General features: G+C 41.1%; 1 protein-coding gene across 1 annotated transcript in view; it reads left to right on the top strand.

Annotated features, from left to right (window-relative positions):
* The window catches only part of atrnl1b (attractin-like 1b), a 44,809-nt gene that overhangs the window by 23,049 nt on the left and 4,574 nt on the right, over window positions 1-17,186 (top strand). The window contains exons 21-27 of the mRNA XM_068754344.1: window positions 2,424-2,476; window positions 4,076-4,170; window positions 4,368-4,446; window positions 6,346-6,503; window positions 8,486-8,547; window positions 10,693-10,771; window positions 16,168-16,275. Of these exons, the coding sequence (XP_068610445.1) occupies window positions 2,424-2,476; window positions 4,076-4,170; window positions 4,368-4,446; window positions 6,346-6,503; window positions 8,486-8,547; window positions 10,693-10,771; window positions 16,168-16,275 (634 nt within the window). The remainder of the gene's footprint in view (window positions 1-2,423; window positions 2,477-4,075; window positions 4,171-4,367; window positions 4,447-6,345; window positions 6,504-8,485; window positions 8,548-10,692; window positions 10,772-16,167; window positions 16,276-17,186) is intronic.

Genomic DNA, 17,186 nt, shown 5'->3' with positions numbered 1-17,186 from the left:
TCCGCGTCCCCTTGAAGGAGGCATGTTGGTCTGGAGCATGGTGGTCAGTGCAGCGTTGGACGACTGCAGGACATCCAGTGTGGTCAAAGCAGATGCAGCTCCCCCCTGTCTGTTTTCTTCTTTTTTTCTTCAGTTTCTTGTGCTTCAGCATGTTTGGCGTGACGCACACACGCAAGCAGTCAGTCTATTATTAGCCCATCTCCCGATGAGACTGGTGTGAACGTAGGCTTGAAGGGGGGGGGGGGCGTCGCAGGCCAGGTGGAGGATGCAGACGGGGCGGTGGAGCAGCCGTGGACGGAGGTGCTGTCGGCCTTTGGCGGCGCGGAGGTGGGGCCCAGTCCTCCATCGGTGCCGGTCCAGAGGGACCCGCGAGTCCCAAACTCGGATAGAGATGAGAAGAAAGGAGAGGAAGAAAGGGATTATTATTAGAACAAGGTGGGGGAACGGAAGCTGCAGGTTTAGAATCAAAATTGATTTGATTAGGAGTTACCTCGGTAATTCTGGCTACCTGATCATTCACTTTAATTTCTGCTTTCCATGTTTCCTTTGGTTTCCCTTTTTCAGTACGGAGGCGGCACTCTGTCTCCCACATTTTAAGGCATTTATTACGTTCCTCCCATGCAGCCAATTCAGCAGTCTTTACTGAATTCTTCTGGAGTAGTACAGTTTTCTCCAGGTCAACCTTACTTCTTAAAACGGCCAGCTGGCGACTACTCAGGCTCCCAGTGTTCGGGAAGCCATGCCGAGATACAAAATGTGGGAAACAGTTAGCACTTTCCTTACCGTATTTCCTTTGCATGTCGACATTATTGGTGATGTCCAGACCACCTGATCATCAGAATCCTTCATTTGTCTGCCGCCTGAAGATCCCGTCTCCGGCGGTTGCCTCGGCCAGATATTCAATACCTAATCAGAATATCTCGGGCGAGCAGTGCACCAATAACCAACTAGACGTCTCTAGTGGCCGTCAGCAACGAGCGCAGTGCCTCGGCCAGATACTCAGTACCTAATCAGAATACCTCGGGCGAGCAGTGCCTCTATCTCCAGCTACCACTTTGTGTGCGTAGCGAGCTTGCTGACGTTTCCCCTTTCTCACTCAGAGGCCCCGGGGGACTTATCACTTGGAGTCCTGAAACACCGGCGTCTCGTCTGGACATCAATACCCTAGCAATTATTATGAGGAAAAATGGAAAGCAGTTAACAAGTGTAAACATTAAATTTTTCTTACCAGTAAATCGTTGGGGGCTTCCTTTTTCTTTTATTTAGACCCGTGGTGGCGACCAGAAGTCAGCGTGAACAGTCCTCTCCCCGTAACACTGATCGGACTCAGAGGCAGATCTGCTACAGATCTGGTGGCCTTCACTGTTCACCCAGACTCCGGCGGCCAGCCAGGGCATCCCACTTCTGACACCAAGTTGTGTTGGCAGTTTTCTGTTACTTTGAATAATTGTATAATAAAGACACATGATTATGTAAGATTGGTCTTTAATTATTTTACCAAGGCCTTGGGGCTTCAGTCATACAAGCAGAACACCGGTTGTCCGACTGAAGCCAAGGGCAGTGAGCACATCTCGCTTATATAGGCACACATTCATTGGTTCTTGGAACAGTAGGCAGGTGTTTATACAAGGGAAACGCTAAGTAACAATGTGGGAGGAAGTCATAATTTCTAAGTGTCAAACACGGAGACTAAGTGTCAAACACGGAGACGCAGTCCAGAACTGTTTATCACGAAAACTCTGCCGCACACGAAGGTCTTTCGGTGAAGCGTGAATGGGAACCTCTGCAGACAGTTATTGTCCTACTAACCGTCCCAGTAGATCAGTTACTTAACATTGTTCAATCTCCACTTAATGATTACTTGATTGCTTTTGCAATTATCAATTATATAATTGTCATTATGCTTAGTAATTATTCTATTGCCAATACAAAGGGACACTCAAAATGAAATGGAGTGATCATTTTGCTCTTAAAGGATTAAGTCTGATTATGAATACTCAACCCTTTAACCCCCACAGGCTTCATGGAGTCTTATCTAATTGACGCATCGAAAAGAACAATTCTGATTGGTGGTTATTCTGAAGTTGGATTTTGCATCTCAATTTAGGATGATGTATCTCCTATAACCAAGTGAGAAGTCATTTACACGAGTTGTTTGACCCACGGAGTCTTTGAGGGATGAAACATGCTGCTCTGTTTCTTTGATAAACAAAAGTTTGAAAAAGAAAAAATCCAATTAATTTTTGCAAACTATCAGATTATATTCCCGTTGTCAAAACGTAAGAGGCTTGATGAGGTGCCAACAGCAGGAGCTAATGTACTGGCACTTGGCGTACGTTGCTCCTGATAAGAGACATTCTAGCTCTCAGTCTGTTAACACTCTTCTTCGTCCTCTTCTTTCCTCTCTGTTTTCTTCACTGCAGATGTGACTCAGAAAACCGTTACCTTGGCAATCCTCTGAGAGGAACCTGTTACTGTGAGTAATTCCCCACTGGACAGCAACTTTGCTGGAGACACACACACACACACACACACATTCCACCTCCTCGAATATTCTTAGCTATCGTCTCCGCTTTTCTCTCCCTCATTCTTATTCTTTCACTCTTCCGCTCAGGGCCAGATGGAGCATTTTAGCACTTAAGCACCAGGGGCGCTTGTTCGGTGACAGAATGACTTGTTGTGAAAATGTCAAACGCATCAGAAGGAGTGAGTGATTGGGCTAATCAAGGTGACGGAGGAGTAAAAACTCCACTTGCAAACTCACTTGCTCAATCACCCACCCACTCATTCATTAGGAAAGTTGACTAAATGTTAGTTTGACTTGAGTGCAAAGTACAGAGAAATACATCAAGATGACTGATGCAGAATCCCGGGTCTTAAAAGAGAAATGACATGAAGTCGGAGGAATGCATGCAACTCCCATTTGTTCTGCGCATGCTGTGTGTGCGTTGGGTGTTTATTTGCCTTTATTGCAGTGTCCTTCACAGTGCTGCAGTACGTCTTTCTTTCAACACAACCACGACCGTCCCCTTTTGAAATGCCATAGCCTGACAGCAAGCTCACTGAGGGGAAGAGGGGGGAACTAACAGCCTGAAGCTTGTTTTAACCTCTGCGCACTAGCGAGTGTTTTTCTTTGTCTTTGTTTCACAGCGTTGTAAATATGACAGTCCTGGCTAAGAAGCCCTTCGCGTTGGATTAACGTTCAGCATTTATTCGCTGCGTTTACTCGCCGACGTCTCAGCATAACTGCTAATCTTTCATTCCGTAAACTGGTCAAAGGCGCGACTTGTGCAATCAAACAAAAAAAACAAAGGTTGACAATTTTGTTGATGCATTACAGTTTTTGTTTGTGTATATTTTATTTCCACACAAATATCCATTATGATCCTACCCTTTAGAGGTAACGATGCAGACCCGTCGGATCTCTAATATCCATTAAAGTTTGAAAGACGCACAACGTGCACTTCTACTGCACAATTTTCCACGCCCACACAAAATGATATCCGCCCAATTTGACCCAATCATCATTAAGAAACCACTTTAATCCACACAGTTGGATTGAGACAAACAGGTCACACTCGGGCTGATTTATTTATTGTATTTTCTAAGCCAAAAAATGTGCCTGCTGGAAATGTAATCATCTGCTGCCACTGATAGAGATCCAAAATGTAATTGCCTACAGTATATAGCTTATGTGTATGTTCAGACTTTTGTACTTGATCAAGATTCTATTCAAGTATTTACCGAGATGGTGCACAGAAGACCCACATGTATCCATTATTAATGAATAATTTAATACTTTCGCCGCAGGGAAAGTTTTCAACAACTTTCTGTCAAGATCAGATAACCCTGCACGTTTTTGATGAGAACATTGTGCATTATTATAGTCATTGGAATTGATTAGAGACATTTTGATTTCACTTGTCCCCATCAGTTAGTCCTTTGCTCTGCAGATTGTTATGATCACAACAGTGTTGTGATCACCTCTGCTAGTGTGCACCTCCCATCTTACTGTATTGTAGAACTACAGGAAGGGGTTTTGAGACCTTTCTTTCCTCTCTGATTTTCTGAACAGACAATCTCTTGATTGACTACCAGTTCACCTTCAGTCTCATCCAAGAAGATGATAATCACTACACTGCCATCAATTTCATGGCATCACCTGAGCAGGTAGATATATCAGCTACACCACCATGTTTAACCTTGATGTTTCACTGGCAATGCTAGAATGTTGCACTCTTATACTGTTCTTTTTACCCTCCTTAAACTATCTTTGCTTCTCTTTGTGTTTACCATAATGTGCTTTTTTATACATTCTTAGGTAAACTGCATTCAAATTGTGGTGTTTTCATTTTCTTCATCCGAAGGCTAACAAGAACTTGGACATGTCCATCAACGCATCAAACAACTTCAACCTCAACATCACTTGGTCTGTGGGATCGACAGGTAGTTTTATAATATGAATGCTCTTATATTTATTAACTTTGTACACTTCTCCTTGGTTCATGAATTAGATTTTATTTGTGGAGCGTGAAATCCAAATTAACATCACAATTTATGACATCCGCTGTCTTTATGGCAAAGATAGAGGCAAAGAAAATTGGAACCTGAAATAGGGCACGGAAAAGCTCACCACAAAGAAACACATTAGCAGAGTGAAGAATAAAAGAAGCCACACAAAGAACTATGGAGTAAGGATTTCCTTTTCCAGGCCAGACAGGCCCTATTTAGTGTGCATCTGGGTGGATCCCATTAATGTTTCACCGGTGCCGGATGACCCCGTCTCCACCACGATGACCAGGAGCAGGAATGGCCACACAAAGATTAGCAAAAATAATTCAAATGTCCACACATTTTAAAGAACCAAATACAGGTATATATAGATTGTAATACATTTATAAGCAAAAACGCTTGAGGTGACGTTGATGGAGCACTGATCCAGATCCAATGGCTGCATGAGACACTGATGAGAGAGACGGATTCCTGAGCAGTCGATGGTCCGTCAAGGATGAGCATGAGTATAGAAAATAATTTGGAGACTATCCCATCTCAATAGATTGAAGTCCATTTTTAATAAACTTTAGTGTTTTTGTTCTAATCATTGTGTTGTAAATATATCCATTACAGCCTAAAAGTACATATTCTCCGTCCTTCTGCATAGAACTGTGGAAAATAGCAAAAATAATTAACAGGTAAAAATATTTTGTTCTGAATTGCTGTTTGAAATATTTTAGGCGACAGAAATAATGTGACTTTGGACAAGTTTATCAGTCTTTTAGTCATGAGTAATATCTCTCTTGTTTAGCGTACACCGTGTCACTTTGGAGTGGATATAATACGGGTGTATTGAGGAAAGACAGCCAAGGACAACGCAGTCGTCCAGTGCCACCGTTTATCTCCCGCCCTCCCCGTTCTCTCAAGTCATCTGCCACTTTCTCCTTCCACACAAACACTGACTATTTTCAGCCACTAAAACACGTTAACCCCCCCCCCCTGTCCTCACCTGCACCACCTTCCCCTTTCGGAGCACTTCCATTAATATTTGAAGTTGGGTCCCCGTTCTCCTGCAAAGATATTGTGTCCCAGAAGGAGCGGGAGCCACTTCACAATCGACGAGAGAGCGAGACGCCTTTGGGTGGGAGGAGGAGGGTGATTTCAATTAAGATAAACATGCTCACGTCGCCTCACTCAAGCTGTCATTTTCAGTCCTTTTGTTTCAGAGCTGTGGTTTGGAATGTCAATGCTGAAGACCCCCTGACATGAGGAAGAATAAGAAATAGCTTGAAACCTTTTAGTAGATGAAATTATTCGACTTGTTTTTTTTCCCACCCAAGGGTTTATGTGAGTAATGTGTTAATTTTATTTCACGATTAGCTTATGAAAACTAGACTCTTTCTAAAGTGAACTCCTCAGTTTTAACTCCTTAGAAATGACACACTGCTCATTAATACTGACACAAACGAGTATTTATAGTGGCAAACATTATAACCCTCGGGGAAACATCCATGGATGTATAATACAAAATTCTGATTCTCAGATATACTAAATGCACATATCAGTCACCCTGTCTAGCTGTGCCTTATCATTGATGAAAATATTGTCAACATGCAATGTATAATTTCACAATAAAGCTCACCGCTGTTTTTGGTCAACCCCAAAGAAGTTTAATGGAGTGAAGACAAAATAATAACTGCCTGTACACGCATTCATGCCATCCCAAATGGCTTGTTAAAACCATTAATGGATTCATAATAATATGCTGCTGCTATCCCATTCCCCGCCTCTGCATGCATGCATGCAGAGGCAGATTGCACTGTGCTGAATATGAACTCTTTGCCCCAACAGCTGGAACGATCTCTGGAGAGGAGGTGCCCATCGTGTCCAAAACTAACATCAAAGAATACAGAGATAGTTTCTCTTGTGAAAAGTTCACCTTTAGAAGCAACCCCAATATAACCTTCTATGTGTACGTCAGCAACTTCTCGTGGCCCATCAAGATCCAGGTAAGTACTGCTGAAGCCCTTGGACTGACTCACACGTTGCACGTTACACATTTAATTAGCGACGGTTGTTATTACTCTTTCTTTTGGAGGCAATAGGTTTTGAGCTGTAATTTTGAATACATATATGGTTTTGCAAACTCTTTCACTCGAGAATTTTTCTGTCTTAACAAAAATACATCCAAGTAATGATCAAACAAAGGCCTTATTACCGTGACCTGAATCCATTTTCACCCACGGTGAGGAAGGAGCACCGTGGTTGCCATTTTAACACTGATTATGAACGTATTGCTGTGGACGTCTTCCCAGACGTCCAAGACGCCGACATCTACAACAAGAAGAACCGTATGCGTCATGACTGGCAGACAAAGTGTATAAATCCACCAGGGGGAAATAAAATAAACAAACCCGCCTTCAGTCATCGTCTGAATCAGCAGCGCCCCTCAGCCCTGTGAACATCTTTCAGCTCATTTCAGCCCACAACTGTCCTCTTTGAGGTCGCTTTCACTCATTTAATAGCGTCACAGCTGATTTCAAAAGCGGTCTAATGCACTTTGCTTTACCTGCCCAGCACCGAACAGAAGCCAGAGACGGGTTGATAAAGCAGAAGTTTGCAAATGTTCATATGAAACTCGGCTCATTGTCTAAGTCTGTAGATACACCATTTAGATGTGAGTAAAGATAGCAACATGATTTTTCGATGATGTCAATGTTATAAAAGCCCTCTAATGGAGGTACGTTGAAATCGAATTAACCCTAAGCGTAATCGTTTGGCCTCGGATCTTGTGAAATCAGGAATGTACGCTCTAAATAAACCTGTCACTCTTCAAAGGCAGCAAAACATCTGTGTAATGAGTGTTTCACATTTATGTTAGTCATGCCACTGAGCATTCCAATTCAGATCACTGGTTCTCATTGTCTACTTAAAAAGGTTGAAAAAGCAAAAGGTGGGAGAACTCTCCAGAAGATTATTGAAGTCTCAATAAAAACCATCAGCCCCATCTCATCGTGCAGCCTTTGTACAAAGTTCTTACCCGATCGATTCTCTCGCTATAGTCAATTAAAGCTAATTGAGGAATAGAAAAGTGGGATACTGTTCTTTTCCTTTGATGGTGACTCAGTGGTTCTGCCTTTTAGCCAAAGTAGTTTGATTTCTGTTCTGCCATTGCTTGGCAATTAGGTTTTGGCAACAGAACCAATGCGTCATCCGCCACTGATCGAGTCGAACGCCAACATAAGGCTTTTGAATATCTGCCTCATCAAAATTCAAAGTGTTGATTGTGCCGCCCATAATCCATTTCTAGAAGCACAATTTGCACCCTATTACCCAACCATACATTCTATTAAGCAGAAGGGATTCAATACAGCTGCAGATGACATGGTTTTGTTTGCATCTAAATGCTCTCCGGGCAAAATGCCTTCCAAATTATGTGCAGTAGATAATTACACGTCTCCACGATGTGGCCTATCAAATGTGATTATTTGCTAGCGCTACATTTAATCCGTCTTTTAACGAAGGTGAAACATGCCTTTGACCCTTTTATTTACGGACCACGCTGATGACGCAAATACACACTAAATGTTATTCGCCTTGTGTAAACAGGATGTTACTGAAAGATGATGAAAATGTATGGTTTGATTGGACTGTGACTGTTTGATTTCTTTTATTTTTTATCCTTGACCTCAAACCTTTAAACGAGAGCATGTTGGTGACCCAGAATATGGTAGATATAAGATGTATGTCAGGGCATAGATTCGGCAGTTGATAGGAAGAATTTATGAAGAGTAATAATTGCTCAAAACTTCCTGCCCTTTTCAATCTGCCCCCCCTCCTCATTTAAGTACATTTTTCTCACAGCACTGACAATCTTCTCTGTTGCATTTCAGCAGGTCTTCATTCAGGTTTAGATTGTTGCCTCTACTAAATGTGGCATCTCTCACAGCATCAGATTTTACTGAGCTAATTTTTCCTATGTTCTGAACAGATTGCCTTCTCCCAACACAACAGCATCATGGACCTTGTCCAGTTCTTTGTGACATTTTTCAGGTAAGCAGGTCGGATAATTCTACAACTTACATTCTTGTTCTAAATTGTTCTAAGTGTCCAACAGATATCCAGATTCTGACTCACACTCCACTCATTTCACTCATCGTTCAGTATTCATTAAGCCTACTGGACCAGCTCTCTTTGAAGTAAATTTGGTTTATGCTCTTTGTGTCTGAGGCTGCGACTCTTTGTTTTGAAGGGGCAAGAGAACCGGTGCTATCAATATGAATAGGTGCATATTACTGTGCGTGTGACATCAGAAGAAAAGGCACAGGCGAACAGGATACAAGGGCTCTTGGTGATTTTTTTTTTTTTTCTTTCCTGGAAGCCTCGACAGAAATATTCAAATAGTCAATTGTGTTCTCACAAAATCAGTCCAGTCAGAATAGGCTAAGAGGATGTGGGCATAATTGAAAAATTGAAGGCTTTACATTGGATACTGACATTTGTATCAGTATCAATGTTGCTGTCTTGCACAGCTGTAGTTATTCATTTTCAAAATGTAACAGTGTCACGGGCCTAAATCCAAAATGACACGCACTTTACCATGACTTCTACACAAATTAACCCACAAAATGACATGTAAGTTAACTCGGATTTAACATTGTCAGCGACTTTCAGTCCTGGCCTTACCAAAAGAGTAAAGTTTCTGTGGTCGGTTTGTTTGACGGTTTTGCCACCCAGAGTAGCAGATGGACTACCGTAGTATCTCTGTTTCTGTCAGGTTTGGAATAGAATGCAGTTTATGCCTGGGGCGCCTGCCCATCATCCCCCAGTCGACAATAGCGTTCTCCTGAAAAGCTGTCACACAATCCGTTATCTTCTGCCGCCATCCGATCAAATTACAGTTAAATAGCTAAATTTAAGATTTTTGTATTTTTTTGGGGGGGGTGCGGGGGGGTTAGGAAATGGGAGAAGGAAAGAGTTTGTTTTACCTGTAAGGTTCACACAGGTACATTCATTGTTTTTACAAGAAACCATTTTCCTCAGGGTCACATCACTGACACAGACTAAAATGATTGCTACTGTTTAAAAAATAACCAATTCACAAGTTATTTCCTTATGTCTCTAGTATTTTACTCCTTTCTCTCAAACCATCCTACTGCAGAGTTTGTGTAACTTCTTTGTGGGGGCTGGTCATTGACACAGTCCTTTGGTTCTTTTTCCATTGCTCTGTATGTTATATTAGCTCTCCTAAATCTTTCCTGTGTTCTTGGTGTCCAGTTCTCAGTGACCCTTAAACTTGGGGCGGGGGCAGGGGGGGGGGGGGGGGGGGGGAGTTAAATGCCCCGATGCAGTCGTAAGATGCTGTGTGGGAGATTTGGAGTGGATGAACCTGCGGGAAACATAATCAGCCTGATGACAAAATGTTAAATCACCCCGCAGGGCTCCCAGACCTCCTTGTGTGACAGATAGAGGGCGAAGACGTGACATCACCAAAAAGCCCTATTTTCTCCTGTTGTTTTAAGGAAGATCAGGATTATATCATAACTGTAATTTATTTATTCTAGAATAAATAATTATAGCTGTATTTAAGCTTAGAAGAATGAACGTGTGTATAATTAAAGGGAGGCATTACACATTGAGTAACCATAGCAGCATTACAGTTCATGAAAAATTCTAAATAAACTAGTTATAAATAAATAAAGATTACAGTTTATTTTTTGTCAAAAAGGCTGACAATAAAAGGAAAACATCTAAGTGATGATTTCTGTCACTTCTGTTGCATGAAAATGTCACTGAATCCCACAGAACGTTGTCCTTCATTCGCTATTATCTCCAAAGTGCCTAAGATGCTGAAAATACTTCTAAAAGAATGAAAGGTCTTTCTTTTTTTTTTTACCTTTATCTGTGTTTTGAAATCTTTATTTGCCAGGGTTCCTACGTCATGGTTCACACAGATATTATTGACTTCTACACAGATCCTGGTCAGTAGATTTACTAGGTGTGGCAGGCAAATTGAAAGCTGATTCAAGCCTAAAAGTCCAACAAATGGGGCCATGAAACCTGAGCTTGTTGTGGGTCTCTGGCGAAATGTAACACAGTTTAAACTCAACTCTTCATGGAAATAGGGAACATGTGCTTTTAGATCTCTTCGAGACATTTAGTTTAATTTCGTTTCCGCCTTTTTTTTTCTCCCCCCAGTTGCTTTTTATCACTCCTCCTGGTGGCAGCAGTTGTGTGGAAGATCAAACAGACCTGCTGGGCTTCAAGACGGCGAGAAGTAAGTCTTCTTAACATGATGTCTCGAGATAGTCTTCTGGAAAGCGTGGTAGGAAAAGAGTTTGACGAGCAAGATTGTGTTTGTTTAAACAGGGTGAAAGATGATGAAGAGATGATTGACAGCAGAAATGAAAAAGATGGGTGGGAAAGATACTATGGAGGAAGAGTGCAACTGCATTGAAACTTAACTCACTGTTCTTAAACCAGTCTGCGTGGTGGTGTTGTTGGTTTCTGTAGGAGCAACCGCCTCTTGAAAGTGAATTTTATATTCTCGATATTTTGTACTAAAATAGTGTGAGGTTTACTCACATCCATCTTGATGACTTGCAGTCTGCTAATGAAGCTCACACAAGTTATTTCCCCTTTGGGGATGACATCGATAATCATGGGATCTGAGTTTTATGTCCTCTAATTGATATATGAAAATAAACAAGACTGATAGCTAGCATGGCAGCGAATCAGTCCTATCCAAAAAATTTAACTCAATAAAATAAATTCTGCCAGGCAGATGGGCTTGCATCACTTAAATTCTGATCACCTTTCCTATCCAATCTTGGCATTCATATCATCTGTTTGTTGCTGCCTTTCAGTTTACAGAAAAGAATGGAGGACGTGAGATTTGAGTTCAAATAATCGGCTTTATCAAACCGCCGCAGCCCAGTACTATTAATGTATAAATCTTAATGTAGAGCGTTTTAGTGCAATTTCTGATTGCTCACTTGTGTTTTGACAATACCAGGTCTTGTACGGTATTAGATAAACTGAATTGGTTTTTGCCAATCTTGTTCATTGCTGAAATGATTGGCTCTTGACGGGGAATTGTGCCCAGTTAATTTGAAAGAGCCTGGGACGACAGCCTTACAATATTTGTCCAAATATGGATGGAAGGATTTGAGCGTAAAGCCATCTAATTCTCACAAACTTCCATCTGACATGAGGACATTGCCTAAATGATTCTTAATGAGGCTTCTTGAGATACAAAGGGCCACAATAAGACACTGATTGAGCCAGATGCCACATGGATATCTGGTACAAATGTTATCGACTTCTTAACATGAAATCCCTATTTGTACATCTGGATTGTGCTACGTCTAAAGGGGCAATTTAAACCACTTTGTTGGTGTAATTTAGGATTTTTATTCCAGTATATCTGACGTGAGTCTTACGTGACTCAGTCAGCATCATCAGTGTCGTTTAAAAATGGCTACAGGAAAAACAGCTTCTAAGCCTCTTGAGGCTTCTCAGAGTTGAAGGAGTAAGGTGCCATGCTGGTAACTGAATTTTATTTTTATTTACTCAATAGCACTGAGCTGATGTTTCATCACATTGACTGGTGAAGAGCCTCCTGTTTCGCTGGGACTCGAAAAGACTTGGTATCAAAGGTGCAGCTCTTGCATTAAAATAATTTTAATTGAGTACAGGTGATTGGGTACACAGTGGGGGAAAGGGGACGAAAAGACGACAGCTGTAAATGCCATGGAGGCGGCGAGGGCTGACCTCATTGAACGTACCTGTGGAGGTGGAGGGGGGGTGGGGGGGCAGATGGGAGGCGGCGCTGACATTTCCCAACACTGTGAAGCGGAGATGTTTTACTCACAAACATGTGAATGTATCTAATGAAGTTCCTGTGTTTTTATCTCCTTCGCACACTCGTACTAACACACAGGTCTACGCACATCACACTCGTTTGTAATGCACTTGTGCACAGACCACTGTGTTTTACTGGCACTCTAAAAGCACTCAGGCATTTTATTGAATTGCATTTACGATTAACGAATTGTTTTCTGTATATATTGGTGTGCCATTGATTCACTCACGCTAAGGCTAAAAGTTTTTCTATGATGTTATGTCACTACCACAGTTTGCCATTTCTTCTACCTGTACACAGCTGTAATTTGTCCAGCGTATATATGTAGTTCTTAAATAAATGACGCAAGTTAAAGCCAATGATTACATGACATTTGCATGAGTAAAGTGAGGCAAAAGTTCACTTCGCTTCTGATTTTCACACATTGGTGGGAAATCTGTCTGCAAACAGCCCTGAATTTAAAAGAGTGCAGGTCAGCGTGTTGGTGAAGAATGGTTTAATAAATAAATCCAAGCATTCGAAGACTCATCAGCAAATTTGTTTTTAGGATTTATTAGCACCCAATCACATCTTTGTTTGTTGCATATACTCTCAGCGTGGATGGCCCAGGGCTTTTGTCTGGTATACACCCTTCATTCCTGCCAGTAACCACTTAGTAATCATAAACATCATATTGTTAAAGACAAGTTGATTGTCCAATTTGCAATCTTAAAGGAACAGATTATTCCACACATAATGTTCCACATGCCCTTTAGCAGATTTGGTGTAGTCTCACATTCTGTTCCTCCCTTGAAGAGCACCAGGCATTGATTGCTATAATTATCTTATCCCACTCTTAATCCCCTGGTCACCTTGATTGTTCCTTGTTGAGTTTAAATTCGCACTCCAGTAATTTGCTCTAAAGTTAGAGAGGATGGAGCGTGACTGTGATCAGGAGTTCATGTAAATAACGCGGAATGATAGCAATAAAGTAAGGTAGGATTTAATGAATATGAAATATTCATTACATCTTTTATGTTGCCGTTGACCTAAATGAATTTTTGGTCCCTAATTAGTTCCTGCTATTTCTGCTCGTACGGAACCACTCAGCCAGCCCAGCCTTACATCAGTGTGCAGTATTCCGTTGCTGCCTTCGCTTTGTGATCTTGCAGCCATTCGTCGCTGTGTGCGTCACATAATGAAAGCGTGCATCATCGCGCAACCAGGTAGTCAAAACAAAGGCCGTCGCCAGAAAACACTGTTGTTGTTTTTCCACTGACTTGACAAACTGAATCAGATGAGACCAGATGAATAAGTGAGAACATAATTAAATGATTTGTGTTCCAAGATTTTTTTTTTTGTATGAATTTAAGTTTCATTTTTAGGATTTTCCAAGACAGCACCCAGAGGTAGAGCTGGTGACCTTTTGAAAAGGACAAAGTGACCTGCTTAGGTGCAGAATACGCTCAAAGGCGTGATGACACTTACCCTTTTACAGAATGCAATGAAGGGAGCAAAATGCAGCATCCTCAAGATGGATATTTCACACACACTTGCCAAATTAATCAAATTGCAAAGCAAGGTGCTGCACGTTCACCCTTATCACAACCATGAATGGCTGCAGCTTGTATTCTTGACAAGATCAACCCCGTCCTTGCACAAATGTTGCTCGGGTGTACAACGTTTGTGTTTGCCTTTTGTCTTTAACTGCATTCCTAGAATCTTTTCTTTTTATAGTTATACCAGTCTATAATGCCCCGACTTCCAGCACATTCTTGATTATTGTTCCGGACACAGAGCAAAGCACCTTCATGACTCACCTCACACCTCATACTTTCTTGCTTAAAATGAATTCTGCAACATGATAAATCGCATTACCGTTATCTGACATTTAGGATGAATGTTGTTTGAATTTGAAGCATTTGTGTTAGAGACCGTAATAGGCTGTGAGCTGTTTTCTTGTTTTGTAACAGCCCGCTGGGCCCTCCATCCTTTTTTTTATCTTTTCGAAAAGGGCAAAACTTTTCATTCTGACCTGTGGTGGCCCAGCAGCTCAAATCTGCAGGTGTGGTGTGGCCGGTTTGATGTTTAATAGTAGAGATGTACAACAATATAACACGGGCCATAAAAAAGAAAATCAATCATGTGATCAATCTCAATTTTGTATGGCTGTTCCCCCCAGCCCCCTCTAGCTTTACCTGCCCGAGGGGAATGTTTTCAGTGTGATTCAAGAAGGCAGTTCTTATTGACTCAAACTTTTCTTTCATTCGCTCTCCCTCTGACTTAGCCTGCACAAAAGACGAGTTGAAAAACTGTTCAAAATACATGCTTCTATTGTGCCTTGCGACCCACAATAAGGACATCATCTGTTCCATGTTTAAACATAATTGTCAGCAGCTGTAATATATTTGTTAATTATCACAGATTATTACCGTAGATCACATGTGTCAAACCTGTCCAGTGGAGGGCTGAGACACTCCAGGTTTTCTTTCCAACCATCTCTCCAGCAGCTGATCTCACTAATGAGTTCCTTCTCTCAAATCAGAGGTGTTGATAATTACAATCACCTGCTTTAGTAGCCGGCTGGAAGGACAACCTGGAGTGTCTCGGCCCTCCACCCTAACCCTGCTGTAGATTAAAATGGTAAAATTTGTTGTTTGGCATTTTGGGGCTTTCACATTTTGAAAGGTTTATAAAACATCAGTACTATTAAGGAACAATATGTTTTTGAGATATTTTGTGTTTGAGGTACTTTTTAATTTAAGCTCTATTAAAAAAACACACATAGATATTTAAAGCTTTATTTGAGAAATTCCTAATGAGTCATTGCGATCCCTGAAATATCTAATCAAGGTTTCCAATGTATCAGAACTCCTATTCAACCACAATTTCCATCCCTTTCATTATATTTTGTGTACACACTCTCAACAGAACTACAACAGTGTGAAAAATGAATACAATCGCCCTTTTGCAAACGCATCTTGTAGATGGAGTCCTTGATATTGCACATATTGATTCAAATAATTTTCTTTTATACAATACTATCAGCCTCACCAGACTTCATACAATTTTTCTAATTGATAATCGGGCTATTGAATACAAATTAATTACATTGAGTGAGTGAGGCTGGGGGATCTATGGATTTATTACTACCGGTAGACCAAGGACAAATTTCTGCTACTTCTGCTTATGCCCTTCAACCTTTTTGCCTAAATTCCTGGAAAGGTCACATGCAGTAGAGGTGTATTTATTGGATGTCCAAGAACTGCAAAGGAGAAGGGCAGGTCAGGTGGCCAATCATCACAGCCGCTTGATGTGCTCAGTAATCTGAAGTACAATTAGATCTTAATGCAGCACACTCAGGCTCATCGCAAGTCCAATACCAATCAGCGATGTCCTTGACACTGAAATGCTGGCCCGTTTGGATATTGATCATACACTACATTGCTGATTAAAGTTTAATGCTAATTGTTTTACAATATCGATTATAGGGGGAGCACGTGAGACAATTTTTTGTTTTATTGAAGCAACAGAATTAGGGCAGCATTTATTTGAAGAATCTTTTAATAGAATTATTTGCATGTTTCTCTGTGAATGTGTGGGAAATACAGATGTCGGCTTGATCATTTAGCCTTAAATTACTCAATATTCAGGTTATAATGCTATTTTTTAAATGTGCAATTTTGCATCATATCTAATAATATATACATAATGTTGGCACTGCTTTTATATTATATACTATGTAAATAATAATATTTTACGCTGCGAGAACAATGAAAATATTTTTCATCAAGTATTTCTCCTCATCGGTCTTCTGTGTGACATTTCAGCAACTGATGAGAGAGCGCCAACAGATGGCCAGTCGTCCCTTTGCCTCGGTCGCCGTTGCACTGGAAGCCAGGGGAGAACAAACAGAACTGTTGCAGCCTACGGTCGACGTAAGTCATCCTCGCACAATTTATTACACAATGGTTTGCCGTTAAAGAAAGTTGTGGTGCAACTGTAAAATTAAAAGTGTAAAACAAAACGATTACCTGATGAACACAAAAAGGTTTTGTCTTAGCTTCATCTTTCTGACAGGTGACTCTGATTCACGTGACTGTAGTAGAGTTGTGATGGTTCCTAAAGATGCAGATCTCATGCATGTTTCCATTTTATTATGTCTTGTTGAGACTCATGCCACACATTATCTTCTTTACAGCATATTAATTGTCCTTCACATTTGCAGCTACAGACCTGCAACACAATCATTTTTTAATTGATGATTCAAAAGGAAATTCTTTCATGTTTAATAATGTCATGATAACTCTGTATTTAAAGGTTTGCTTGCGTGCCTTTTCCCCCACATCAAAAACTTTCTCGACAGCCAAGTTACTGCGTCACCTAGCTCCCAGTCATATAGAAAAGGAGAGAAACCCTGACACAAAGCACACAGCCAAGAAAACACAAACAAACGTGTTTTTAATCCCAAAGGGCCTCTGCGGTTTCAAATTGACATTGGAGGACCAACAGTGTTTTCTCAGCCACGGCTGACACACCTGCTGTTGAGAGGAATAAAATCACTGTGGCAACCGGCAAAGAACCCGTGCAATAGCTATTAGTCTAGCTTAATGCACAGTGAGTGGTATTCGCTGTGCATTATGGTATTGTGAAGGGCAATATCAAGAACAAAAGAAGGGAAAAAGAGCTCTGCTTCGCTCTCCGGCTGCACTTCAAAGTAGTGAGAGTAATCTGAATTTGAATGAATAAAATGTTGGTTATGTACACATTAGTGCGTGCTAATTTGTTACTTTATCATTTATTTTAGCCCCCGAATAACCTAATATGGTGCTCTTTTTAAGCGTGATAC

This window comes from Brachionichthys hirsutus, chromosome 21 (genome assembly GCF_040956055.1).
Source record: "Brachionichthys hirsutus isolate HB-005 chromosome 21, CSIRO-AGI_Bhir_v1, whole genome shotgun sequence".
NCBI lineage: Eukaryota > Metazoa > Chordata > Actinopteri > Lophiiformes > Brachionichthyidae > Brachionichthys > Brachionichthys hirsutus.
The sequence above is the reverse complement of the archived record's forward strand: the minus strand, read 5'-3'. Positions and strand labels throughout refer to the sequence as shown.